This window comes from Alnus glutinosa, chromosome 8, assembly GCF_958979055.1.
Source record: "Alnus glutinosa chromosome 8, dhAlnGlut1.1, whole genome shotgun sequence".
In the NCBI taxonomy this organism is placed as follows: domain Eukaryota; kingdom Viridiplantae; phylum Streptophyta; class Magnoliopsida; order Fagales; family Betulaceae; genus Alnus; species Alnus glutinosa.
The window spans coordinates 7202312-7229057 of NC_084893.1; the positions used below are offsets into that span (position 1 = coordinate 7202312).

Sequence of the window (26746 nt, forward strand, 5' to 3'; positions counted from 1 at the left end):
TATACCGCCCATTATGCTTTCATTATTGCTGGTTCTAACTTGGGCTCGCACAAGGACATGTGATGCCTTCCGACAAGAGGACCCGAAAATAAAAGGGAAAAGGGCCGAGTGCCCTACTACACTTGAAGAGTCCTACCAATCTCTGCAAAATTTTAGAGGTCTTGCCACATGATGCTTCAGGGCTCTTAGTTGAAGGTTTAAGAGGGACAAGTATGTACATGTTATCTTGTTCTTTCTCACAGTTTCCACCCACAAATCGTCAGTGTTTTTGGATTTCTTTTTAAGTGTCAAATCTGAATCTCGGTTACTAGAGGAAAACCTCGAAATCAAATAGGAAACTGTAAAAGTACCAAAATTGGTACTGAAATTCTAAGGTTTTGATTTAGGGATTTTGTAATGGAATCGGTAGAAATGACAGAATTAATGAATTAAAATAGAAGAATTGAAGGAACTAGGAAGAAGAACACTAAATTGATTGAACGGAACTTATAATGCAAATAGCCACATTCGAGAGGGCTAATCTCCAGAGCATTCGAGGTGCTCGGCCTCCAAGTTTACTAAAGTAAACAATTCACTCATCAGATGCCCTCTCCAATTAGACTTCTAATCCTTATATAGCCCCCAATCTAAACTCTTAGCAATTTCTATGGGCTTTACTAATAACTACTAACCTAAGCTCATTCAGCCCACTATTGCAATTAAGCCCATCCAGCCACTAATGGACCGTTACATTACCCACCCCTTAAAAGCACCTTGCCCACAAGGTGCAGGCCGAACAAAAACCCAGTCTCTTCAACAAAGACCCAGGCAGCTTCAAAATTACTTTCTTTCCATCCTTTTTGCCTTCAGGACCAATCACCAGTTTTATTGTATCTAGCAAGTATAATTCTCGGGACTGTAGTATAGTACTTCTCAGTATTGCGCAAGCCCCTACATTACTGTCCATGACATGCAAAATGACACGCGTGAGAAAGCCATCCTGCCATGCATTTGTTGCACACCGTGACCCACAAAATTCTAGAATACTTAAGAGTAAGCCAGCTAGTCTCCACTTCAAAAGCTGGTTGCTGTCATCCCTTTGTGAACAAAAATATAGCCTCCAATTGTTAGAAGCCCAATACTGTTTCCCTATGCAGGTGGTCCATGCAGCAGGATCCAGCCCATTGTTTAATCCACAAACTTCTAGAAGCACAAAGATAAGCCAGCTATCTTCCACGCGTGAGAGAAAAATGAAAGCCAATCGACCCAATTCCCGAAACTCCCCTTCTACACAAGCAATTTCCCTCTCAACGCACCGTTTTGTGTATACACTAGATTCCAGATTCTTCTCTTCTTCTACCTTCGTTCTTCTTCCTTCTTGGTCACGTCCACTCCTAAAACAAAAAGGTTCAGCTCTCTGTGCAGCTTCCAACAAAATTTCTGGACCGTTCGCACAAAATTTGGACAAAAAATGGCAATCCACCGGGCAAGTGTTAAATTCCTGATTACGGTGCTTCTCGTTTCCAGAAAAATTGAAAAAGTGCAACATGGGCGTGTACGCGGTCTCGGCACCGTACTTACGGCAAGGCATTCGAACGGCAGCTCCGAGTTGTCCACCATCGGAGCGATGATCAGCTTGGTCCGTCCCAGTCTAGCCCAGTGAGCCCATGCCCGCTCGACTCGAAACTCTCCGGTCAAGCACCGGCTTGGCGCATCCCGCATCCTCTTCTTCTTTACAACGCCATCGGTGTTTCAAAACCACAAGAACCACTGCAATCTCAGTCAAATATGGAGACAAAAAAGAACTCACAGTGTGATTTATGGCCTCTAGTATGATCACATTAGGCACTGCCGGATCTGAAAATGGCTTCTCCACGGGAGATTCTGAATTTTTCGGTCGAGGAATTTCAGTGAGCTGGTGATAGGTATCTCCAACTAGAGCTGTTTCAGATTCTGGAATTGGTTGTGTGGTGTCAACGTCTTCAACCGGATCTGGAATGTGAATGAGGTCTAGGTTTTCTACCTTTTCAGGAGCTGAAAACTGCTCTACAACCGCGAGGGAGTCAATCGCTAGAGGAACTGCTTCCGTCGCTTCAAGCATTTCACTCCCGTCCACGGCCAAATGTTCCTCCTTCGGAAACTGTTCGGTCGTGAATTCCTCTTGGTTTTCTACCTCCGCAGGAAACGAAAATCGTTCTAGAATAGCCTCAACAATTTCTCCAACCGATTCTGTGGCTCCGTCTTCGCTTTTCTCCTCTTCTCCTTTCTGGACTTGCTCACAGTTTGCCATGAAATCACTGAGTTGCTGACATTGTTGGTCCTCCGATTCTTGTCCAAATCGAAGGTGAATGAGTCGCACAAAATTCTCCCGATCAGCATCCATTGTAAAAACTCCATCCCGTTCCATTGTTACCAACCAATCGAGAGCCTCACCTTCCATGTAATATGAGACCATTATATATTTGTGAAGATCGTTGGGGGTATTGTAGTAGAGGAAATTTTGCTGAAGCTGGAACATCCAAACCGAGAGGTTTTTTCCATCAAAATGGTGAAGATCCATAGATCTAGGGTTTGGAAATGAACAAAATAGAAAATTAGTGGATCTAGGCTTTGATACCACTTGTAACAGTACCAAAATTCTAGGGTTTTGATTTAGGGATTTTGTAATGGAATTGGTAGAAATGACAGAATTGATGAAATAAAATAGAAGAATTGAAGGAACTAGGAAGAAGAACACTAAATTGATTGAACGGAATTTACAATGCAAACAGCCACATTCAAGAGGGCTAATCTCCATAGCATTCGAGGTGCTCAGCTTCCAAGTTTACTAAAGTAAACAATTCACTCATCAGATGCCCTCTCCAATTAGACTTCTAATCCTTATATAGCCCCCAATCTAAACTCTTAGCAATTTTTATGGGCTTTACTAATAACTACTAACCTAAGCCCATTCAACCCACTATTGCAATTAAGCCCATCCAGCCACTAATGGACCGTTATAGAAACATGCTCACTCGGTGCGGTGTCCATCTAGTTGTGCTCATTATTTTGTCTAAGTTAGTGCCTAAAAAGTATATATATATATATATATATGTATGTACTAAAATCCTTTTAGATACCATGCACTTGAATCTTGATCATCCAAGAATTGTGTATAGTAACAAGAGGAAAGCATTGGAAGTAGAATAAAGATGAATATTACCTTGACACCCAGCGTCAGAGATGGATGCCTCATGGTGCGTGAAAAGGTTGTACTGACCGACTTTCCATCTGATGTAATCCTTAAACCGGCACCAAGTGAAACAGCCGTGTTAGGATAAAATCAACTCTGAGGACACGTGGATTCTATGGCATTCAGAGGGTCGACTCTAGATCCGAGCTGCAGGTCACCTCGGCGTGGTCATCTCGGTGAAGTAACACCTCAGACCTACCAAACTCGGTACAGTGCAGAATACTCCGAGATCTCCTAGTTTGGATGGAGCGAACATGTCTCGGAGGTTCTCATCTCGGAGAGTTGGTTAGGTGACAAGGTGATCTTCTCGGTATTATACTTTCAGGTATAACAAGCGTTTGAGAGCCCTTAGAGTTCTACATTCAAGATTCATAGACTCAGATTCCTATCCACAGTTAAATCAGAGTAATGGTGAGATTCCAATCCCAAGATCTTCGGGATTGACCTTTATCTCAGTATAAATAAGATAAGGCCGTTAATAAAGCGAGATTGAGATTGAAAAGGGAGTGCTTCTCAATCCGGACTCTACTGCCATATTCAAATTCCCTGAGGATAAGGTTGAAACTCAAGTAAACTAGGACTCAGATCCCAAGTCCAATTGTACTTCAAGAGTCCCAGCAGGACTGTAATTGCAAGCCTATAAATAAAGACTACGACCCCAAGTATGGATACACGCAAATTCTCTAAACTTTGAGATTATTGATATTCTCCAGAAAGTAAACAGTTTGAAGTGACTTAGGCATCGGAGTGGGCGTAGTCGGCACCCCTTACTAGTTGTTTGTTATTTTACAGGTTACAAGGCGAGTCAATTCTAAGGGAGACGACGAATCACAAGGCGACACGTCACCATACCGGAAACTGTACCAACAAGCCGCTTTCATTGGATCGATTTCAGCGAAGTCAAGCTCCCTTCATGTTTTCATTCTCTGAGTTCTTGAGTGAGTATCTTCTAGTTGAGCACTATTTGTAATATGATCTTTGAATGCATATAATTCAGTTCAATATCCCCTCGTCGATTTTCCTTTCAGTGGTTATTTAGTCCAGGAACTAGGAAATTGGAAGCAAAAACATTGAAAGTTGTACCGTCTGTATTAAAGGACATCATTTTGTTAATGACAGCTTCTTCTTTTTTTTTTGGATGAATGAGAATTTCATTAAACCAACCAAGAATACACTTTCCTCTAGCAAATTAGCTAGAAACTCCAGGACGCACAGACAACCTCCTGAACAAACAACTATACAGTATACAGCTATACAACCACCTATAAATCAACACCTAAAACATAATAGATACACTCATACACCCAAAATCCTAACAACTGTAGAATACAGTATCCACAAAACAACCCAAAAAATCAATACAAACAGAACACACTTAAGATCCTTAACAAGACATCCTGCAACAACTCCAACTAGTACAGCATACTACTCCTCAGTTTGCTACTGCAGAAATAAAACAGAAGTCTGTTACCGTATAAACAATTGCTACTGCAGAAAAAGGCAATACATCTGCAACTGCAAAAACACCCCAAACCAGAACAGAAATCTGCATCAGCCTCCAAGCAATCTATCCTACAAGCCCCAACTGTTACATAGCTCCTCATTTTCTCTACTTCACAGAAATTTTCTACTGGACATGATCCTCATTCAAACTTCTCAACTGGTTTTCTAAATCAACTTCTCCTCAGTTTGCAAATGATTTCCATGCATAATGTTATTTCTCTCCTTCCACAAACTGTAAACAGAGGTACTCAAGCACAATCTGAACAGGACAGCTCTCAAATCCCTTCCTTTCCAATCTTTCACCCCTCTATCAACAATAACTTCCCACTAAATTGGAGGATCAACAATTAAACATTTCCCATCATTTTCCAACCAGATTCTTTTAGAGAAACCACACTCAAAAAATAGGCGATTCATTCCTTCAATACAACTACTGTAAAAACACAGAGAGCATTCTAAGTAAGAGAATTTATATTTTTTTTTTTTACTTATGTAGTATTTTTATTTGTATCACCTTTTGATCCGATGTAGTGTGACAACTGCAGATGATATAGGTTAACATGTCTCTTCAGATACAAAATCTGGTGGATGATCCCAACTTTTGGAATGTCAAGCAGCGATGTTGAAATAGAAACTCAGTTCCTTCTATTGGAAGCAAGAAATGAGACTAGCATCCATGATGAAGCTTATGAGCTAACAGCTGTGAATAACTTCTATATTTTGTTTTTACGTTTGTTGGATGGACAATTTTCGGGCTACTTTGCAAGGGACAAGTACAAAAGAGCTCGAGCTTTGGGTTGAAAGTGATTGGTTTGGAATTGGTTTTTTTTTTTAAGGAACTGTTTCATTATTTTTTATAGTTCTTTTTGTTTCCCATCTTGAATAGCACATGATTTTACTGCTAATACTTTGTTTGATTTTTCATTTTCGTGACTATTTGTACCTTAGGTGATCCTGATGTTCAAACCTCCCAAGTAACAGAAGCAATTTTTGTAAATTCTGGAGACAACCCTTTTACGTTAATCAAGGATTCTATAAAGTATGGTTAGATTACTATGTATTTTCTGTTAGTTTCAAGTGGCATGTGGTGATTCTTTATGCTTTCAAGTATTGCTTGTTGATGCACAGGATATTAAAGAAGCACACAGGTACATTTAGTGACATAGAGAACAAAAAGGTAAGGAAATAGATATCACCATTTCCTTGGTGACTATCAACTAGGCACTAACACTAATTGTGGTTTCAATTGTTAGCTCCCTACACATTTGGACTGGTTTGGATGGAACACCTGGGATGCATTTTATAGTAATGTCAGTGCACAAGGAATTAAAGAGGGTCTTAAAAGGTACAATGGAAATAAATGAGGTGCCTTGGTCTAACTTGAATCCGTTTTTCATGGCTGCCAATGACATGTACATCCTCTGGAATCTACAAGGCACTTCGGGCATAGATCTCTCAACCATCAGAATTACACAACTCCCAACATTTGTGCTTCTAATTGCTGCACAGTAGTCTCATAATCGATAGTATTACTCACCCAACTTTCCATAAATGGTCTGTTGTGCCTTCTTCCTAGCCCTATATAAGGAACTATCGTGGATTTCAACATTCCACTTCTTCTTCACCTTTTTCTTCAGGACATCTATAGGCATGTTCGGCTGATCCCTAAAACAGTCCATGCACTCCTCGGCAACCCAATTCGAAGTGATCAAGTGATTCTTGTACCTCCTAGGGCATGTAAGTCTAGGCCTAATTGAAATTAGCATGAACGTGGACTCATCTTTCAACTGCCTCACATAAACTCTGTACTTACAATTCTTGTCTGCACACACTGCAATGCATTTAGTCCTGAAATTCTTTTGGTAAGTCAAGTCCTTCCTTTTCAATACAGAGGCCTGCTTAATGGCTTTTCTAAACTCATACACATCCTGAAAAGTGTTACCTCGCTGCAAAATCGGATCTTTCAAATCATCCTTACTAAATGGAACCCTCTTGGTGACACAGGGCCGTCTTGAAGACTTAGCCTCAATCGCACCCTCTTCATCACTAGCACTAGGTGAGATCAGTTCATCACTACCGGAAAATATCTAAATAACCTTCACCCTCACCCTGACCCCCACCCGCACCTTCACCTTCACCCTCACCCTCACCCTCACCCTCACCCTCACCCTCACCCTCTTTTGCTTCACCAACTCCTGCTTCTACTCCAACCTCCTGATCCACAACATCTTCTGGTTGTAGTCCAAACCCTTCATCTACTCCAACATCATCATATTCTAATCTCACCTCTGCATCTCCATCTAAATCATAAGCATTAGAGTCGTCAGTTAGAACCTGATCCCAGAATGGGTCACTTCTGTTTACAGACACTCTCTCATATTCTTCTTCCTCTTCCTCATCAACAATACCCTCTTCTCCATGTACTTCTACTTCTACATCTACATCTACTACACCAAAGGCAACCAAATATAACTCTACAATTCCATGCTCCCTATGGTGCTCCACCATTTGAATGACATCATGGTCAGAAGAAATAAGTCGTAGCCATTCATCCAGACTCTTGGTAGGTAGATTATAGTAAATTAGGTCACCATGACCATACCCATAAGTCCTAACTACCCTTCATATCTCAATAAATGACAACTCGTCTCTATCATATGGGTCAGGGTAATGTGATATGTCCCCACCAACATATGTGACCCTATGCTCCCTATTAAATCGGTCACCATGGTGCACCTCAAACATTAGCAATTCTGGATACATTACGTGTCTTACAAATAGACAAGTTGACAAAACAATGACACGTCTTAGTGAGCAGACAAAAAAAAAAGAAAAGAGTAAAGGCATTGGGTCCACAAGGAGAATAAAGCAATTCTGGATACAACATGCATAATAAAGGCATCAGCCAGCAAACCAAAACAAAAGTCACCCCATAATGGCAAACACATCAAGACCCACTGACCACAACAAATAGTGTTAAAAAAATCGAACTTTGCTGCAACCCTAAGCAACAAACCCGAAATGGGACCGCAAACCAAAAAAAAAAAGGAACAACAAACCTGAAACAAGATAATGACAAGAACAAATGGGACCACAAACCCAAACAAAATAGGACCACAAACCAAAGAATATATAAAATACACCATCTCAGCAACTTCAATAAGACCCAGATATTGCCGATGACCAAACACATGGTCCCGTAACAACCTAAACTCTAAACAACAGGAAAAGTGTCCCTAAACCCCAAATAACGCCCAGCATTTCGGGAGAAAAAAAAAATCTGCAAATAAACAAATATGGTTAAATAAATATTCATTTACACTGGAAAAAAAAAAAAATAAAAAAAAAAAGAAGCAAAAAAGTTCATTACCTTTAGTCAAAATCAGCATTTGATGCTTAATTCTAGTGTATACTGTCGAAACAAGCCACAGTGTAACAGTATGGTTAGGGTTCTTAGCGCACGAGTACGGATGGGGAGCTCTAGGGTTTCCGGAGACTTACAAAGCAATTTGGGGGAAAATAGGAAAATATGATACGATGACGAAATTTTAAGTTCGAAATTGTATCCGTTGAAGTCAGGGGCAAAGAAGACCAAATTCATTAAAAAAGTCACGTGGAAGTCACGTGAATCAACTTCCGTCGCGTTTTAACGCCGAAAACAGACGGAATGCCCTTTTGGGATTCATTTTGATAGTTAAAACTCCGGGTTCGAGAGGAATGATAATTCAGTACCCTTTTGTTAAAACGCGGTATAGTTCGATACCCTTTTGTGAAGTTCTCCAAAAGAAAAAAGAAAAGAAATGGCGTCAAAGAAGAAGAGGTAAAAAGATGCAGAAACTTCTGAAATAAAGTAAAAGGAAAAAAAGGGAAAAAAAAAAAAAGAAAAAGAAAAAAAAAAAAGAAAAAGTGAAAGTCAAAAATATTATTTTAATGATATAGAGAAATATAAAAAAAAAAAACTGTTTTGAGACGTTTTTGTATAAAAAAAAAAAATATGATTTGATTTCCTAAATTAAGAAAAATGATTAGGAATTTGCTGTTACTGCACTTCAACATACATCACTTGTGGCTTATACAACACTTTTCACCATACATGATGTCTATAGTGTTTTTGAATTTGCGATTTCAAAGATAAAAAATATAATTTTAAATCAAATTGTAGAACATAAATTGTTTGAGGTTTTTTTTTTTTTTTTTAAAAAAAAAATCAATTTGAAAACACAAATTTTATGTGTTTTCAAATCAAAGATAAGAGAGCGTTTATTATTATTATTATTATTATTTTATCTATATATGTAAAAAAAAAAAGCGTTTTTTTTTTTGAAAAAGTAAATTTAAAAGTAATTTTATGCTCCGTTTGTTTCGGCGTAAAATGATTTCTGGAAAATAGTTTCGGTATTTTCCGGTGTTTGGTAGGAGCGAAAATAATGATCAACCGGAAAATGATTTTTGTTTGACAAAAAATGCTTAATAAATTTCGGAAAATGATTTACGCTTTTTAAAAGCGTAAATCATTTTCCGTAGATGGTAGATGCAGTCGATTCTCTTTTAAACAACGCAGTCGACCTTTACGTTCAAGCAGTTGATTATTGCCGAATTTCGACAAGTCAGATTCCGACTCCAGTCGATGCTGGAATTCGACAAATTAAGCCGGAATCCGGCGACGTCCGGCAGATGTCGCCGGATTCCAGAGACACCATTCCAAATTCCGGCCAGACTAGCCGGAGCGGCCGGATCTCCGGCAATCTCGCCAGATCCCGGCACGGATCCGGCCAGAATGCCGGAGATCCGGCCGTCTAGCTGTGATACTGGCCAGAGAGGCCGGATCCGGCCAGCTGGCCGAAAACTGGCCAGGACGGCAGGCTTCCGATCAACTGGCCGGGATCCGGCCGTTTTGTGCCGGATTCCGGCAAATATCGCTGGAATCCGGCAAAAATGGCCAGATTCCGGCAACTTTTGCCGGAATATGTATATGCCAAATATATAAAAAAAAATAAATAAAAAATTATATTTTTATATTAATATTTTTTATTTTGTGAATAAAATTTATTTTTTAAAATTAATATGATTAAATTAAAATATAAAAAATATTTGTAATTTTCCATACACGCCAAACACCGAAAAATGATTTCGACGAAAAATATTTTTCTAAAAAATGACTTTCCTGAAATTATTTTACGACGAAAACCATTTTACACCGAAACAAACGGAACATTAAAGGTCAAAAGTACAAATGTTCAATGGTAAACTCAAACGAACCTTAATCCTACCCTAAGCCACGTCAGTTGAGCCTCACAGCTTAATCTAATCCGAAGTTTCCAGCTGATGTGTAGCTGACATGGCTCCCCGATCCTGTACGAGCTGCCAGCTGGAACTAGATGGGTGTCAACATATATGACTCCGGAAGTCTCCAAAACTCCAGCAACCAATCGCCGTCGGTTGCATCGACCTTTTCTCGGATAAACAACGTCTACTAGTTGCCGAAAGAGAAGATACTTTTGTCCTTTCTCTGTCATTCTTCCGTACAACTTTGTTACAAAATCATAGTATATGTTTTTTCTTTGAAAAGCACCTGCCTATATGTATGTATATATATATAGGATAATCTAAGTTGAATAAGGCGTGGCCGTCTACAATTGTCCAAAACCATCTCCTGTCGCTTCTTCCCTGGTTTTAGTCTCTCGATTCTCAATCTCTTCCGTAGTTTAATTTCTATTCACCCATTTAACGAAGCAAACTTTGAGTGCTGCTGGTGTTTTTGGAGGTGAAAATGACGATCACAGCCACGCCGAGTGTCAAGGAGGGATGTTTAATGGTGAGGGGCAAGGTGGTGTTGACTGGGGTGCCGGAGAACGTTGTCGTTTCTCCGGTTGGCTCCGGGGCGGCTTTCATCGGTGCAACCTCTACTACTCCAAGTTCACGTCATGTTTTCAGCCTTGGTGTTCTTGAGTGAGTTTCTAATCTCTCTCCCTCTACATTTCCTTCCTCAAATATCTGACATGTACTTCTCTGTTCGATCTCTTTACATGATATGTTCGGTTGGTGACAAGAGATTGGAATAAGTTTATGCAAATGGCAATTGTGCTCATAATCTGCTTGATGCATGTTTTGAATTAAAAGTAAAAAACCAAGGAGGCTTGGAGACAAGATATGTCAGGTTGGGTCATAGAAAAGAACAATATATTTCGTCAGAATTATATAAAAGAAATCAAGGGCTTGAAATGAAAAACATTAAACATTACTACTGCCTGTACCCCATAAGAGAAAAAAGCTATGTTACTCAGAATTGTATACGTGATTATTGCTTTCTGTTTCATAAAAAAAGTTCAATGGGAATAATTTTCGTAGCCATTACTTTGCCTGTTTCTTATAATTTGACATGAAAAATATGTGGCCATTATAGGGAAGGATACAAGTTCTTGTCTCTCTTCAGAGTAAAAATCTGGTGGATGATACCATGTGTTGGAAAATCGGGTAGTGAAATTCCCATGGAAACGCAAATGCTTCTTTTGGAAGCAAGACAAGATTCTGTCATGCTTGATGAGACTTCTTCTGATCCAAATACTGAAAACACCTTCTACGTTCACTTCTTGCCTGTGTTGGATGGACAATTTAGGACAAGTTTGCAGGGGACTCCCAAAAATGAGCTCAAGTTTTGCATTGAAAGTGGTTAGTTAGCTCTTCTAGTATTTTTTTTTTTTTTTTTTCTTTCTTTACTTTCATATGTTGAACTAGATTTCATTTTGATCTGGTTTTCTATTTCGCTGTTTCTCAATCTTCAGGAGATGTCAATGTTCAATCCTCCCAATCACTGGAAGCAGTATTCATAAACTCTGGGGATAACCCGTTTGAGCTCATTAAGGATTCTATCAAGTATGTTTATTTAATTGCCTTCTTATGTTGTTTGTCAATGTAAAGTAGCCATTTGCACATTCTTACTCACCACGTGTATAATAATGCAGGATACTAGAGAAGCACAAAGGTACTTTTAGCCACATTGAAAACAAGAAGGTAACAATTATCCAAATACTTAACCAGTTTTACAGCTTCTGCTCATTTCATTCCAACTAATTATCTTATTGTGCTTGAATCTACAGATACCAGCCCATTTAGACTGGTTTGGATGGTGCACTTGGGATGCTTTCTACACTGAAGTAAATCCACAAAGGATCAAAGAGGGTCTTCAGAGGTATAACAAGAAAGTAATGTCTTTGAATAAAAGTTGCATCAATCAGAAACTTGCTCCATAAGTTGAAGCACTGTTCTCTTGTATTCTGTTTTCCTGCAGTTTCGTGGAAGGAGGCTGTTCGCCCAAATTTCTGATAATTGATGATGGATGGCAAGAGACGGTAAATGAGTTCCAGAAAGAAGGTGAACCACTTATTGAAGGGATACAGTAAGTCTTCCTTTCCTTTTATTGGAATAATAACCCTTCTATAAAGTAGAAGCAATGTGTATCAGTTTGTTAATTGTCCACCCTGTTTCTTTGGTTGATCAATAGGTTTGCAACCAGATTGGTAGACATCAAAGAAAACAATAAGTTCAAGAGTTCAGGTTCAGATAATGCATGCATTGATCTCCATGATTTTATTGATTCCATCAAAGACAAATATGGGTTAAAGTAAGTTTTGCAATCTGGATGAGAAACTTTTAAAAGTTTCAGTAATTTTGACCATGGACACTTAAATTATGCATGCAGATTTGTTTACGTCTGGCATGCTTTGGCTGGTTATTGGGGTGGCCTGCTGCCATCATCAGAAACAATGAAGAAGTACAACCCAAAGATTGCCTATCCAATCCAGTCACCTGGTAACACAGGGAACCTTAGAGACATTGTCACGGAGATCTTGGAAAAATTTGGAGTTGGGATTATAGACCCTCAAAACATTTTTGAGTTTTATAACGATCTCCACAGCTATCTTGCAAGCAGTGGTGTGGATGGAGTCAAGGTGGATGTTCAGAATTTGATAGAAACATTGGGTTCTGGGTACGGTGGACGTGTATCATTGACTAGACGCTATCAAGAAGCACTTGAGCAATCTATTGCAAGGAACTTCAAGGACAATAACCTGATTTGCTGCATGAGTCACAACTCAGACTCAATCTACAGGTTTGCCTACTCTCTTTATTTCAGAAACATATAATAAAATTATGTTACCTAGTTGGAATGTAGTTTCTGATAAGTTTGTGTGCTTTCAGTTCAAAGAAGAGTGCGGTTGCAAGAGCATCAGAGGATTTCACGCCAAGAGAACCAACATTTCAGACCTTACATATCGCCTCTGTGGCTTTTAATAGTCTTCTTCTAGGGGAGATTGTGGTTCCAGATTGGGACATGTTCCATGTAAGATATCCTACACATTTTATTCCCTTCCCACCAAGGAGCTCGTACAATTAGTTTTGCTTGATACTTTGTTGATACTCTGCTGATTTTTTTAATCTGTGGTGACTCAACATTATATTTAAAACTGGATTAGTTTTCTATTGGAAAACATAACATAGTGATAGATATGTAACCCATATAATCATCCAATTCTACTCTTTTTGCACAACGTAGTGGAAGCTAAATACCGTGTGTGTTGCAAAATCTAAGTGTTTGTCCTTCTTCATTCAGAGCAAACATGATACGGCTGAATTTCATGCTGCAGCAAGAGCATTAGGTGGGTGTGCGATATATGTAAGGTGAGACACAAAAGCAGTACCTATTGAATCTTTTTTACATGTCTTCTGAAGAGAATGCTATTTTATGCTTAACTTTTATTTTCCATGTGGGGAAGAAAATTCTTATGCGTTATTCAATTTCTATATAGTGACAAGCCTGGCAATCATGATTTCAAAATCCTCAGAAAGTTAGTATTGCCTGATGGGTCAATCTTAAGAGCAAGATATGCAGGGCGGCCTACTCGAGACTGTTTATTTGAAGACCCAGTGATGGACGGAAAAAGGTGAAGTAATTTATTAAATTTATCTTCTATGACTCTAGTCTGAATTAGTTTTTCCAGTTAAAATCAGTGCGTTCTAATCACTATGTGTATTGACTCTTTGCAGTCTCTTGAAAATATGGAACTTGAATAAGTTATCTGGGGTCCTTGGTGTTTTTAATTGCCAAGGAGCAGGAAGTTGGCCACTGAAAGAAGTAGTTCAAGATATGTCTAGTGCCACATCTACAGGTTCCTTAATCTCATGTCATGTGAGTCCCCAAGATGTTGAATTTCTTGAAGAGATTGCGGATGAAAGTTGGAATGGAGATTGCGCAATATATGCCTTCAGTTCAGGTTAACTTCTTCTTTCTCCATGTTAATTTGACCAAATAAACTGAAGGCTGAGGTCGACTTCTTTAGAATAACTTCAAGTTTTTTTTTTTTTAAATATATTTCAGGATCTCTTTCTAAATTGCCAAAGAAAGGAACACTTGAAGTGTCCTTGAGAACTCTAACATGTGAAATATACACCATCTCCCCGATCACAGTAAGTAGTCTAACCCAACAATTGTTTCCAAAATTAATCTCTTTCTACTTGGTCTAACGCCAATAGTGTGGTTATGGTGTGAACAGGTTTTCAGAAGTGATCTTCTTTTCGCTCCAATTGGATTGGTTGACATGTACAACTCAGGAGGGGCAATAGAAGCCCTGAACTGCACCAGGGATCTCCCAGAGTGCACAATAAAAGTCAGAGGGCGAGGCTGCGGCAGGTTTGGAGCCTATTCCAGCACCAAACCGAGACACTGTATGGTAGATATGAAAGAAGAGGAATTCACATACAACGCTGAAGATGGATTATTGACAGTTAAACTTCAAGGTGAATGCAAATTGAAGGACATTGAATTTGTCTATTGAGATGCGTGTCTTGAGGAATTATGCAGTAGACGAGGGAGTTAATACTGTTGCACGGGATCAACACGATTTGGTTCATGAGAATTGTAAACAGGTTTAGGTAGAAAGTATCATGTAAACAACTGGTTTACTTGAATATAACTTTTTATGATTAATGATAAGTCCGTTTTTTGTTTTTCCCCCCCAAAAAAAATTTATCTTTGTCTGTCTGTAAGAACATATACTTTAATTTGAATCAAATGTATGTCCATGTATTTGTCTAAATATACCGCCCATTATGCTTACATTATTGCTGGTTCTAACTTGGGCTCGCACAAGGACATGTGATGCCTTCCGACAAAAGTACCCAAAAAAAAAAAAGGGAAAAGGGCCGAGTGCCCTACTACACTTGAAGATTCCTACCAATCTCTGCAAAATTTTAGAGGCCTTGCCACATGATGCTTCAGGGCTCTTAGTTAAAGGTTTAAGAGGGACAAGTACGTACATGTTATCTTGTTCTTTCTCACAGTTTCCACCCACAAATCGTCGATGTTTTTGGATTTCTTTTTAAGTGTCAAATCTGAATCTCAGTTACTAGATGAAAACCTCGTAATCAAATAGGAAACATGCTCACTCGGTGCGGTGTCCATCTAGTTGTGCTCATTCTTTTGTCTGAGTTAGTGCATAAAAAGTATATATATATATATATATATATATATATATATATATATATATATATATATATATATATATATATATATGGTACTAAAATCCTTTTAGATACCATGCACTTGAATCTTGATCATCCAAGAATTGTGTACAGTAACAAGAGGAAAGCATTGGAAGTAGAATAAAGATGAATATTACCTTGACACCCAGCGTCAGAAATGGCTGCCTCATGGTGCGTGAAAAGGTTGTACTGACCGACGTTCCATCTAATGTAATCCTTAAACCGGCACCAAGTGAAACAGCCGCTTTCATTGGATCGATTTCAGCGAAGTCAAGCTCCCTTCATGTTTTCTTTCTCAGAGTTCTTGAGTGAGTATCTTCTAGTTGAGCACTATTTGTAATATGATCTTTGAATGCATATAATTCAGTTTCAGTATCCCCTCGTCGGTTTTCCTTTCAGTGGCTATTTAGTCCAGGAACTAGGAAATTGGAAGCAAAAACATTGAAAGTTGTACCGTCTGTATTAAAGGACATCCTTCTGTTAATGACAACTTGTTTTTTTTTTTTTTTGGATGAATGAGGATTTCATTAAACCAACCAAGAATACACTTTCCTCTAGCAAATTAGCTAGAAACTCCAGGAAGCACCGACAACCTCCTGAACAAACAACTATACTGTATACAGCTATACAACCACCTATAAATCAACACCTAAAACAGAATAGATACACTCATACACCCAAAATCCTAACAACTGTAGAATACAGTATCCACAAAACAACCCCAAAAATCAGTACAAACAGAACACACTTAAGATCCTTAACAAGACATCCTGCAACAACTCCAATTAGTACAGCATACTACTCCTCAGTTTGCTACTGCAGAAATAAAACAGAAGTCTGTTACTGTATAAACATTTGCTACTGCAGAAATAGGCAATACATCTGCAACTGCAAAAACACCCCAAACCAGAACAGAAATCTGCATCAACCTCCAAGCAATCTATCCGACAAGCCCCAACTATTACATAGCTCCTCATTTTCTCTACTTCATAGAAATTTTCTACTGGACATGATCCTCATTCGAACTTCTCAACTGGTTTTCTAAATTAACCTCTACTCAGTTTGCAAATGATTTCCATGCATAATGTTATTTCTCTCCTTCCACAAACTGTAAACAGAGGCACTCAAGCACAATCTGAACAGGACAGCTCTCAAATCCCTTCCTTTCCAATCTTTCACCCCTCTATCAACAATAACTTCCCACTAAATTGGAGGATCAACAATTAAATATTTCACATCATTTTCCAACCAGATTCTTTTAGAGAAACCACACTCAAAAAATAGGCGATTCCTTCCTTCAATACAACTTCTACAAAAACTCAAAGCATTCTAAATTAGAGAATTTCGATTTTTTTTTTTTTTACTTATGTAGTTTGTTTATTTGTATCACCTTTTGATCCGATGTAGTGTGACAACTACAGATGATATAGGTTAACCTGTCTCTTCAGATACAAAATCTGGTGGATGATCCCAACTTTTGGAATGTCAAGCTGCGATGTTGAAATAGAAACTCAGTTCCTTCTATTGGAAGCAAGAAATGAGACTAGCATCCATGATGAAGCTTATGAGCTAACAGCTATGAATAACTTCTGTATTTTGTTTTTACGTATGTTGGATGGACAATTTTCGGGCTACTTTGCAAGGGACAAGTACAAAAGAGCTCGAGCTTTAGGTTGAAAGCGGTTGGTTTGGAATTTTTTTTTTTTAAAGGAACTCTTTCATTATTTTTTATAGTTTTTTTTGTTTCCCATCTTGAATAGCACATGATTTTATTGCTAATACTTTGTTTGATTTTTCATTTTCGTGACTGTTCGTACCTTAGGTGATCCTGATGTTCAAACCTCCCAAGTAATAGAAGCAATTTTTGTAAATTCCGGAGACAACCCTTTTACGCTAATCAAGGATTCTATAAAGTATGGTTAGATTACTATGGGCTTGTTTGATAAGTGATTGGGTTGTGGAATATTTATGTGTTGTGTAATAAAAAGTGATTGATGTGATATAAAATTTAGGAATGTTTTATAGAAAAGTGAAATTTTTTGTTTTGTAGTGAATTTTTTTATTTGAATAACAATAAAAAATGATTGATGTGATATAAAAAGTGTAAAAACGTTATAATGTTTTTGATTTGATATTTTTGAAAGAAGTGAAAAAAAATAAGGGGGGAATGACAATGGGTTGCCAAACTAGCCCATATGTATTTTCTGTTAGTTTCAAGTGGCATGTGGTGATTCTTTATGCTTTCAAGTAAACTAGGCACTAACACTAATTGTGGTTTCAATTGTTAGCTCCCTCCACATTTGGACTGGTTTGGATGTATTAGAGGATTAACCTCTGCAGCAAGTCATCCAAGAGCTGCAAGCCATATCTGCAGGAAGTCATCCACAGTAAGTCAAGCATCTCTGCAGCAAGCCCACTCCTCTGCAGCAGCAAGTCATCCACGCCAGTCTCAAGACCACTCCTCAAATCTTCCACCCATACCTTTTTGTATTTCTCATTTAGTTTTTCCCTTTATCCTCTGGTTCTTAACCCTTTCTCAAGTTTATATATTAGACTATTCTGTAATCAGAACATGAAGTATAATCAGCAACAATGTAGTCCTTAAAGTTATCTGTGTTATTCCCTTCTTCCTCTTCCTTCTCTGTTTTGCCTTCTCTTTATTTTCTAATAGGATGGAACACCTCGGATGCATTTTATAGTAATGTCAGTGCACAAGGAATTGAAGAGGGTCTGAAAAGGTACAATGGAAATAAAGGAGGTGCATTGGTCTAACTTGAACCATCTAGGCAAATTTACACATCGATATCTTTTCCCATTTTTATGCACTTTTCCAGAAAGAGGCTGCCTACCAAAGTGTGTGTTCATTGATGATTGACGGCAGAACACATCATTTGAAGATGATGAACCATTTAATGAAAACAACAAAGTGAGACTTGTTTTTCATAAAACAATTCCTCTTTGATGATATCTTGTGAGCTTTCGCATCACATTGCATTTCAGTAATCATTCTACTTTATCCAAACTTGTAGGTTCATGCTCAGATTAGTAAATTTCGAAGAGAATGCCAAGTTCAAGGGAGAAAATTCATGCCTTAATCTCCGTCAATTTGTCAAATCCATCAAAGAGAGATATGGGATAAAGTATAGTTCCTAATTTTAAGCATTTGAATTGAGTATTTCATGATCTCTATGTATGCAGGAATTTACTAAAGAGAATTAGTAACTATGCATATTGGTATATATATGGCACGCTTTAACTGGTTATTGGGGAGGGTTATTTCCAACATCAAATGCATTGCAAAAATACAACCCCAGGATTGGATATCCTGTTCAGTCACCTGCTAACCTAAGCCATATTATTTGTATTACCATAGACCGGAAGGAGAGAAGTGGAATTGAATTCATTCTTCCCTCAAAGATTTACGAATTTTACAATGATCTGCATGGCTGCCTAGCGAGCTATGGTCTTGATGGAGTCAAGGTGGATGTTCAGAATATAGTGGAAACCCTTGGTGCTGGTTATGGGGGACATGTGTCATTGATGATTTTTGAATGATCAGCAAGGTTGTGATTTTTCAACTCAAAGAGGAATGCATCTGCTAGAGTATCTGAGGATTTCATGCCAGCATTTCAGACCCTACATATTGCTGCAGTAGCACTTAACAGTCTTCTTTTTGGGGACAGAGTTGTACCAGATTGGGTCATTTTAGGGTGACCATTACCCAATCGAGTTCCACGGCTCAGCAAGAGCATTAAGTGGATGTGCAATATATGTAGGGTCAGCCAAGAAAGCTACAAATTATGCTCTTCTCTTTTAGAAGATAGTTGCCATTAAGAATATCTGTTGGTTTATGAGTTTCTTTACTTGTGGCATATACAGTGACAAGCCAGGCAGTCACAATTTTTATATCATCAGAAAGCTTGTTCTGCCTGATGGCTCTATCCTTAGAGCTAGATATGCAGGCCGGCCTACTCGTGACTGTTTATTCGACGACCCAGTCATGGATGGGAAGAGGTGAGATGGTCACTCCTAAACAAAAGAATTTTGGTTTGAACTCTTTGAGGATAAATAGTTAACACTCCCGTTGCTATTACTGTCCACATTGGCTAATTGCAATCTACTCAAGATTCGGAATTTGAATAAGTTATCGGGAGTTATTGGTGTTTTCAATTGCCAAAGATCAGGAAAGTGGCCACCTGTAGCAGGCTCTCAATACGTACAACGACCCCCAGGATCTCCACCTTCACTTGCAGGGCGTGTCAGCCCCCTGGATGTTGAATTTCTAGAGGAGGCTGCATGTGAAAGTTTGAGTGGCGACTGTGCAGTATATGCATTCAATTCCGGTTAAGTCCTATACCTTTTAGAGCCACCTTGTTTGAATGTTATGTCTGTACACAATACATTTAGCTCAAGCATAACCTTAAAATCTATATATATCATGCTGCAGGATCTCTTTCTACAATGCCAAAGAACGGAAGCTTTGAAGTTTCCTTGGGAGTTCTGAAGTGTGAAATCTTCACTATCTCTCCTATTAGGGTGAGTTAAACTTGGTTAGCCACTTTCTTTTTTGTTTGGGTTTATGTTTCCGGCCTTTTACATAGACTAAAAGAGTGCTAACTCAACAGGTCTTTGGTCAAGATATTCAATTTGCTCCTATTGGATTGCTTGATATGTACGACTCTGGAGGAGCCATTGAAGCTTTAGACTGTAATGCTGGTGATTCTGCATATATATATATATATATATATATATATATATATGAAAATGTGAATGTGGCAGGGTTGATTGCCCTTCACAATTGGATTTGCTTGCTCACTTTTTGAGTGCCAAGAATTGGAAATTTTTATAAAAACTCGTATAAAAGTGGGTGCATCCTTGTTATTAGGCGACCAAATAAGTAGAAATTTGGACAGTTTAAGATTGGGGTGTTACGGGACTTATCTTTCTTGGTTAAATGGGTCTCACATCTTAGATTATCTGAGATAGGTGAATTCCGCAGCATCTCTTTCCAAATTTTTGTGTTATTTTGGTAGCTTAATAACAAAAGGTCTTGATCCGCAAGTAATGCCACCCAAAGGAGGGAAAAATAGTAGAAGAAAGAAAAAAATTAATAGAAGAAAGAAAAAGGGAAAGAAAATAAAATAATTATTAATTTTACGATGGTTTTGGTGTTGTCCTTATGTCTAAAGAGGTATGCTATTTTTCTATCTCCCATCTAGCTCTTTTTCAAATTCATCATTTGATTTGTACAACCAATATGATCGATCTCTTTTTCAAATTTATTATTGCATCTATAGGACTCACATATAGGTCATACAAATCCAATGCTGAATTTTTAAAAAATATGGAGGAAAATGAAAGATTAAGAATAGCATTTTCTTGCGGAAAAAATTGCACCATTAGTCCATGTGGTTGGCCTAAATTACAAATCGCTCCATTTGGTATCAAAATTAATTCAAATATCCTTATGGTTGGCTTAATTTACAAATCCCTCCTTAAATTCAAATTCCGTTAAAAATTTTACAGATTCCCTTAGGCGTCATGTTAGCGCCAATATAATGGTGACACGTGTCAATCATAATAAAAAAAATATAAATATATAAAAAAATATAAATAAATAATACTTAAAAAATTATTTTAAAAAAAAAAATCTATTTTTAATTTTCTTTTTTTTTTTAAAAAAAAAAAAAGTAATAATAAGTTTTATTTATATTTATTTTTAATATATTCATTTTTTTTTTATTATGATCGGCATGAGTCGTCGTCTTATTGGAGCTGAGCTGGCGCCTAACAGAATTTGTCAAAATTTATAACGGAATTTGACTCCAGGAAATAATTTGTAAATTAAACCAACCACAAGGATCTCTGAATTAATTTTGATACTAGATGGAAGAATTTGTAATTTAGGTCAACTACAAAGATCAATAGTAGATGGAAAAATTTGTAATTTAGGTCAACCACAAAGATCAATAGTACAATTTTCCCTTTCTTGGAACGAAACCATCCATTCATGCCAAACAACACATCTTTCTTAATGGGCCTCCATAAAATTATCTCAAAGGCCATAATTGTCCGGCCCCTTTGGACCCTCCACATCGGCCCATCCTACCCAAAAAAAGAAAAAAGAAAAAAACAATAATCTACAAGTTTGTATTTGTAGGACACTACCTCTCCTTTTTCTTTTTCCCAATAAACCCTTCTCTCCTCCACCCCTTATCCTCAGTTCCTCACCCTTCCTCTAAAACCTCTCTCTCTCTCTCTCCCCGGAAATGGCTTCTGCAACCACGCCAGTCTTCAAGTCCTTGTCAATGGCAGACTCATCATGCTTACTCACTATGCCGCCACTCTTCGCTACCAGCACGAAAAACCCATATCCAATTCTCTCTATCCCATCCATACCCTTCAAACTCCACCTCTCGTGCTCTCACTCTTCACTCTTTTCCCCACCTCTCTCCCTGAGAAACAAAACCCACTCTTCCTCCATAGCCACCTTTGCAGCCCAGACCTCAGGCTGGGCTCAACAAGAAGAAGACATCAACACCATCACCATTGACCAGCAAGAACAAGAAGCAGAACCCATCTGGGGAAACGAAGGGGTCGATGGGACCGAGGCACGTGTTTCGGATTGGGAAGCTGATGGCGAGGATTCTTTTAAGGAAGGCGTTGAAGCAGAGGGAGAGAGTGGTGAAGATGGGGTCTTCAAGGAAGGAGAAGAAGAGGAAGAGCAGTTTGTGGAACCGCCAGAAGAGGCTAAGCTTTTTGTTGGGAATTTGCCTTATGATGTTGATAGTCAGAAATTGGCTTTGCTTTTCGAGCAGGCCGGGACGGTGGAGATCGCTGAGGTGATGGTTTATGGCTTTTAATTCTTGCAAAGTTGTGTTTTTAAGGAGTTTTAGGAGGTTATGATATGTGGGTGTGATTTTGATTAGTTTTTGTGGTTGTAGGTTATTTTCAATAGGGATACTGATCAGAGTCGTGGGTTCGGGTTCGTAACGATGAGTACTGTTGAGGAAGCTGAGAAGGCGGTAGAGACGCTCAACCGCTATGTAAGTTGCTTCTACTTGTGTTCTTATTTTTTAGACTATTTTTATGCAGCTGTTTTTCAGTGATCTCTTAGTAATTTGTCAGTGTCTACATATTGCAGCATGTCTATACCCAAAATTGGATTAGAGTTGAAACAATTAAGAGGGGAAATGAACAAATAAACGATGAGAAACAACTGAAGAAATTAAGGAAAGAAAATCTAAAAATTATTTACAAGGTTGTCAACCATAGAGGGAAGGTAGTCATAATATAGCAATGACGAGGAGGATGAGAGACTTTGATCATTCGAGGGTGGTAGCGCCAAGTAGCCCAAACTAGCCAAAATTATCTCTCATTGACGGAAACAGTTGGATTGAACTCCTATTGAAATCCATGAGCCTTCACTTCTTTTACTTAAAATTGGAGAGAGAGGGAGGAAGGGTGATGGTATCTTTGATGGTTCTTTGTCACAAGTTGACAAAGTTCCTAGCGATGAAGAGAATATGTGCATATGCAGCCAAATTTCAGCAACCAGTATAGGAAATTTTTGAGTGGCTTTGCCTGGGTATCACAGTCTGGATGTTTACAGGCGGTATGAGTGTTATGATGTTAATTGGTGATTTGCTGATAGCAATAAAGTAGAAGCAAAGATTGGTGTTTATGGTGATTTTTTTTTTTTTTTTTTTTTTTTTTTTTTTTTTTTTTTTTTTTTAATAAGTAAATATGTTTATGGTGATTAGAAGCAAGTTTAAACAGATCCTACAGTTGAACTACTCTTTTGTGAGGCTCTTTTTAGTGTTAGGCCTTAGGTGGACTTGGGTAACACCATCTCATAATTTAGAAAGGGATTGGTTTATCTGGTCATGGACTTGTTTGGAGGAACAAAACCTAAGGGGTCTACTTTAATCCTTTCCTGTGGCTTGTTTGACCTAATAATGTTTGAACGATCTTTTTCTTTAATTTTATTTATATATTTAGACATTTTTCTAAACTTGCCATAATCTTAATGAGCGTGCAAGTTGAAGGTGCAAAGTTGTCCTTAACAATGCCGATAACACGTACATCAGACACTCTATTTGGCACAGTGAATGGCATGCCAGAAGGATTTCACTTACTCTTGTGGTAGTGGACTGGATATGTCTTTTGTGTGCATCTTGTGCAGTGGTGGAACCAAGAAATTGTTGCGAAGAGGAGGGAAGAGACTTGGAAGACAATGTGAAAGTTGTAGAGAATAAGGAAAGCAGGGAGTTGTGGTGAAGGATGGAGGAAAGTCGCATGTTTTTGGATTTGGAATTTTAGTTCATAAAAGCTTTTAGGGATTATTTCTTCTTTTTTCCAAAAAAGTTTAAATATTTTATTTCATACTTTTTAGGGAAGAACTTTTAGACTTTACCCAAATATCCCAAATATATTTTTACGCAAATTTTATAGAAAGGTTAAAGGTTTCCTTTTTTGCAAATTTTGAAGAGATTATTGAAGGGTTTTTTAGATTTTTAGGAGGGACGAAAGAGTTTTTCTTAAATTTTTTGGAAAGTCAAATAGGGGTTTTTTTGTATCTGTAGAGAAGGGCAAGGGGTGTTTTTCAAATTTTTGGGAGGTTCATGGCATGTCAAGGGGTTCTTTTTCAAATTTTTGAAGAGATTAAAGAAGTTTTTTAGGTTTCTAGTGAGTGTGGAAATTTTCTTAATTTTGGAAGATTTTGGGGGGTCATGTTCATATTTTTACGGAGTGACGGGTTTTCAAATTTTTGGGAGGGTCACCTCCACTGATCTTGTGGTAAAGTTTGTTGTTTCCTTTTATTTTGGTGTGGTGTGCTAATCTGTTGGCACTACCATTAGCTCTATTGTGACTATTTATACATACCGCTCAAGTGTTTGTTAGGATCCCAAATTTCTTCTCGTTGTTTTTCCTAGTGCTCGTCTCTTTGTTGTTCTTTTTCAGTTCTCAAAGGTGTGACAATTTCAGGGGGAAGAAATTGTGGCCATTTAAGTTGTAATCTCTCTAGCAAAATTATTATCTATCACATGGTGGAGTCCTATTTGCTTAGCTGGAATTTTCCTTCTTTAAAAAGTTTATTGCAAATGCCAGGTTATGCTTGCTTTTTAATAAATTCAATTTCTTTTGCTTAATTTTTAAATTCTAATCTGTGAGTAACCAAATGCATTTATGGAACAAATTTCTTCCAGTACTGGAATCGACTGTGCAGTGTCAAAAAGGATTTGCATATTATTTACTAGAACCTGCTTTCTTTTTTAGATACACATTTTGGTGATGTGGAACCCTGCAACTGCATTCCTATACATTTGAAGTCACATCCCTCTAAAGAGGGGATTTCTTCACGCTTCACCCTTTAGGAGGGGACCGCCAATCTTTCCATCTCATAGGAAAATTATACAGACCCTTGAAGCATGCAAAACCTCATACCAGTAGTCACTGCATTTGCTTTATCAATCATAAAGAGGAAAACTAGATAGCTGTTGCTTGTGGCTTGCTCTTTTCTGTATATTGTACTTCCATTTTTTGATGGGATCCCTCTTGCACTCTTTTTCAATTAATCTTTTAATCTACGAAGTTAAAATAAAATAAAATAAGCCTTCTTTTTGAACACCTTACAGGAGATTCTCTGAGTGATGTGAATCTATACAAGTACACTGCACACTGCACACTGCACACTGCACACTGCATTTCCCCAAATTTTTACTGTTCTTCGATCACATATACACAAAAGCCACATGCTTTTTTCCCGTTTACATTCCTTAATGTCTGTGCTGAGCTGTCTCAGATCTTGTCTTTCTGTTTTTTTTTTTTTTTTCAATCTTTTTTATTAGGATGTAAATGGGAGGTTGTTGACTGTTAACAAGGCTGCTCCAAGAGGAACTCAACCAGAACGCTCCCCTCGCACATTTGAACCTGCCTTCAGAATTTATGCTGGTAACCTGCCATGGGATGTGGATAATGAGCGCCTGGAGCAGGTTTTCAGCGAGCATGGTAAGGTGTTGGAAGCTCGGGTGGTTTATGACAGAGAAACTGGCCGTTCTCGTGGTTTTGGCTTTGTAAAAATGTCGAGCGAGACTGAAATGAATGATGCCATTGCTGCCCTTGATGGACAGGTATACACCTTTTTCCCTTCTTTGATAACAGTAAGCTGTTTCATCCAATATTGGGCTCTAAATGCAGAACTTCATCTCATTAAGTTGTCATACGCTGTAAGCTTCATCTGATATAGCCTTACAGATTTTGGTTAATAAAAGACCAAAAGGAAATAGTTCATGAGAAGTGAGAACTATTAAGGTGGCATATCTCGGAAAGAGAAATGTCACACGCACTTCCAAGTGGATGCTGTCAAGTGCACACTTCATGACATGACAGTAAAAATTATTATTGAAATTTCACTACCACGTCCACTTGAAAATGCACGTAGCATTTCTCATATCTGAACAAAAACATGTATGCCTGATCTCATTCGGGTTTCCTGGTGCTGCAGAGTTTGGACGGGAGGGCGCTACGAGTGAATGTTGCTGAAGAAAGACCAAGGCGTACATTCTGAGTTGAGATAATGTGGATCTCAAGGCAAACTGGTGTTGGTTTCTTATTATTCTATAGTGAGGTTTTTCCTGTCAGCTAGTTTTAATTGAGAATGTAATGGTCTGATTTTTTATTTTTTTTTGGTTGCAGTTGGAAATGATATAAAATTTACAATGAAGTCCAATTTTTTTTTGGCTAATTATAGTTGTTATTACTGCTCTAGGTCCAGAGCTCCCTTAGGTTATGTTTGGTTTGGTATGGTGAGCGACTATTTATTAAGAAAAGGGAATAGGTTCTATTGAAAAATAAAAGAAAGTGGAATAAAATAACTTTAGAATAGCCATTCTAGTATGAGACAATGACTATTCTTTAAATTGAAGAATATGTGCTCCTCCCAAATTGAGAGGACTCATAGGAATAACTATTCTTGAATTTAAGGAATAATCATTCTCTCTTTGGCCATGGGAATGACTTTTCCAAGTGTTTGAGCATCTCCAGCAATAATAGCGAAAATACTTAATAAAAAAGTACAACTCTCTACTTTATTTATATATATATATATATATTCTCTCTAACAGATTTTCTATTCTACTCTATAGGATTTAGAGTATTTGTTGATAATCTGCTTACTGAATTGTATAGCAGTACCTTGATATATATATATAGTACTGAAATATCTAGATAATCTCTAGAAGTGATTTACATCAAAACAACTTCTATCTCACCTATCAACTGTATCTCTTAACATAGAGATCTAATATAATTACAACTCAACAACTTAACATTTATCTAAAATAGGAAGACACTTAGTCTAACTCAACTACTTTAGCTTTATCACTAGAAGATAAGTCTTGTGATCCAATGCGCCTCCTCAAACTCGACGTGGGAAGCTAAACGTTGAGGTTGGATTTGAGTAGGATAAATCTGGCAGTAGCTAACGGTTTA

General features: G+C 37.9%; 2 protein-coding genes and 1 pseudogene across 2 annotated transcripts; all 3 read left to right on the top strand.

Moving 5' to 3' along the window:
• The first annotated feature begins 10193 nt into the window (after window positions 1–10193).
• On the top strand, window positions 10194–14719 carry LOC133875791 (probable galactinol--sucrose galactosyltransferase 2). The gene is made up of 14 exons (XM_062314029.1): window positions 10194–10663; window positions 11118–11383; window positions 11497–11587; window positions 11677–11725; window positions 11812–11903; window positions 12003–12110; window positions 12216–12335; window positions 12414–12824; window positions 12914–13055; window positions 13326–13393; window positions 13522–13656; window positions 13760–13986; window positions 14091–14179; window positions 14266–14719. The coding sequence occupies exons 1-14, from the start codon at window positions 10485–10487 to the stop codon at window positions 14545–14547; spliced, it is 2259 nt and encodes a 752-aa protein (XP_062170013.1). The 5' UTR covers window positions 10194–10484; the 3' UTR covers window positions 14548–14719.
• A 631-nt stretch (window positions 14720–15350) lies between these two features.
• On the top strand, window positions 15351–20239 carry LOC133876065 (probable galactinol--sucrose galactosyltransferase 2; annotated as a pseudogene).
• Window positions 20240–21427: 1188 nt separating this feature from the next.
• Window positions 21428–26000, top strand: LOC133875399 (28 kDa ribonucleoprotein, chloroplastic-like). The gene is made up of 4 exons (XM_062313524.1): window positions 21428–22095; window positions 22198–22299; window positions 25105–25386; window positions 25761–26000. Exons 1-4 carry the CDS (start codon window positions 21523–21525, stop codon window positions 25821–25823), a joined length of 1020 nt encoding a protein of 339 aa, XP_062169508.1. The 5' UTR covers window positions 21428–21522; the 3' UTR covers window positions 25824–26000.
• Window positions 26001–26746: the final 746 nt, after the last annotated feature.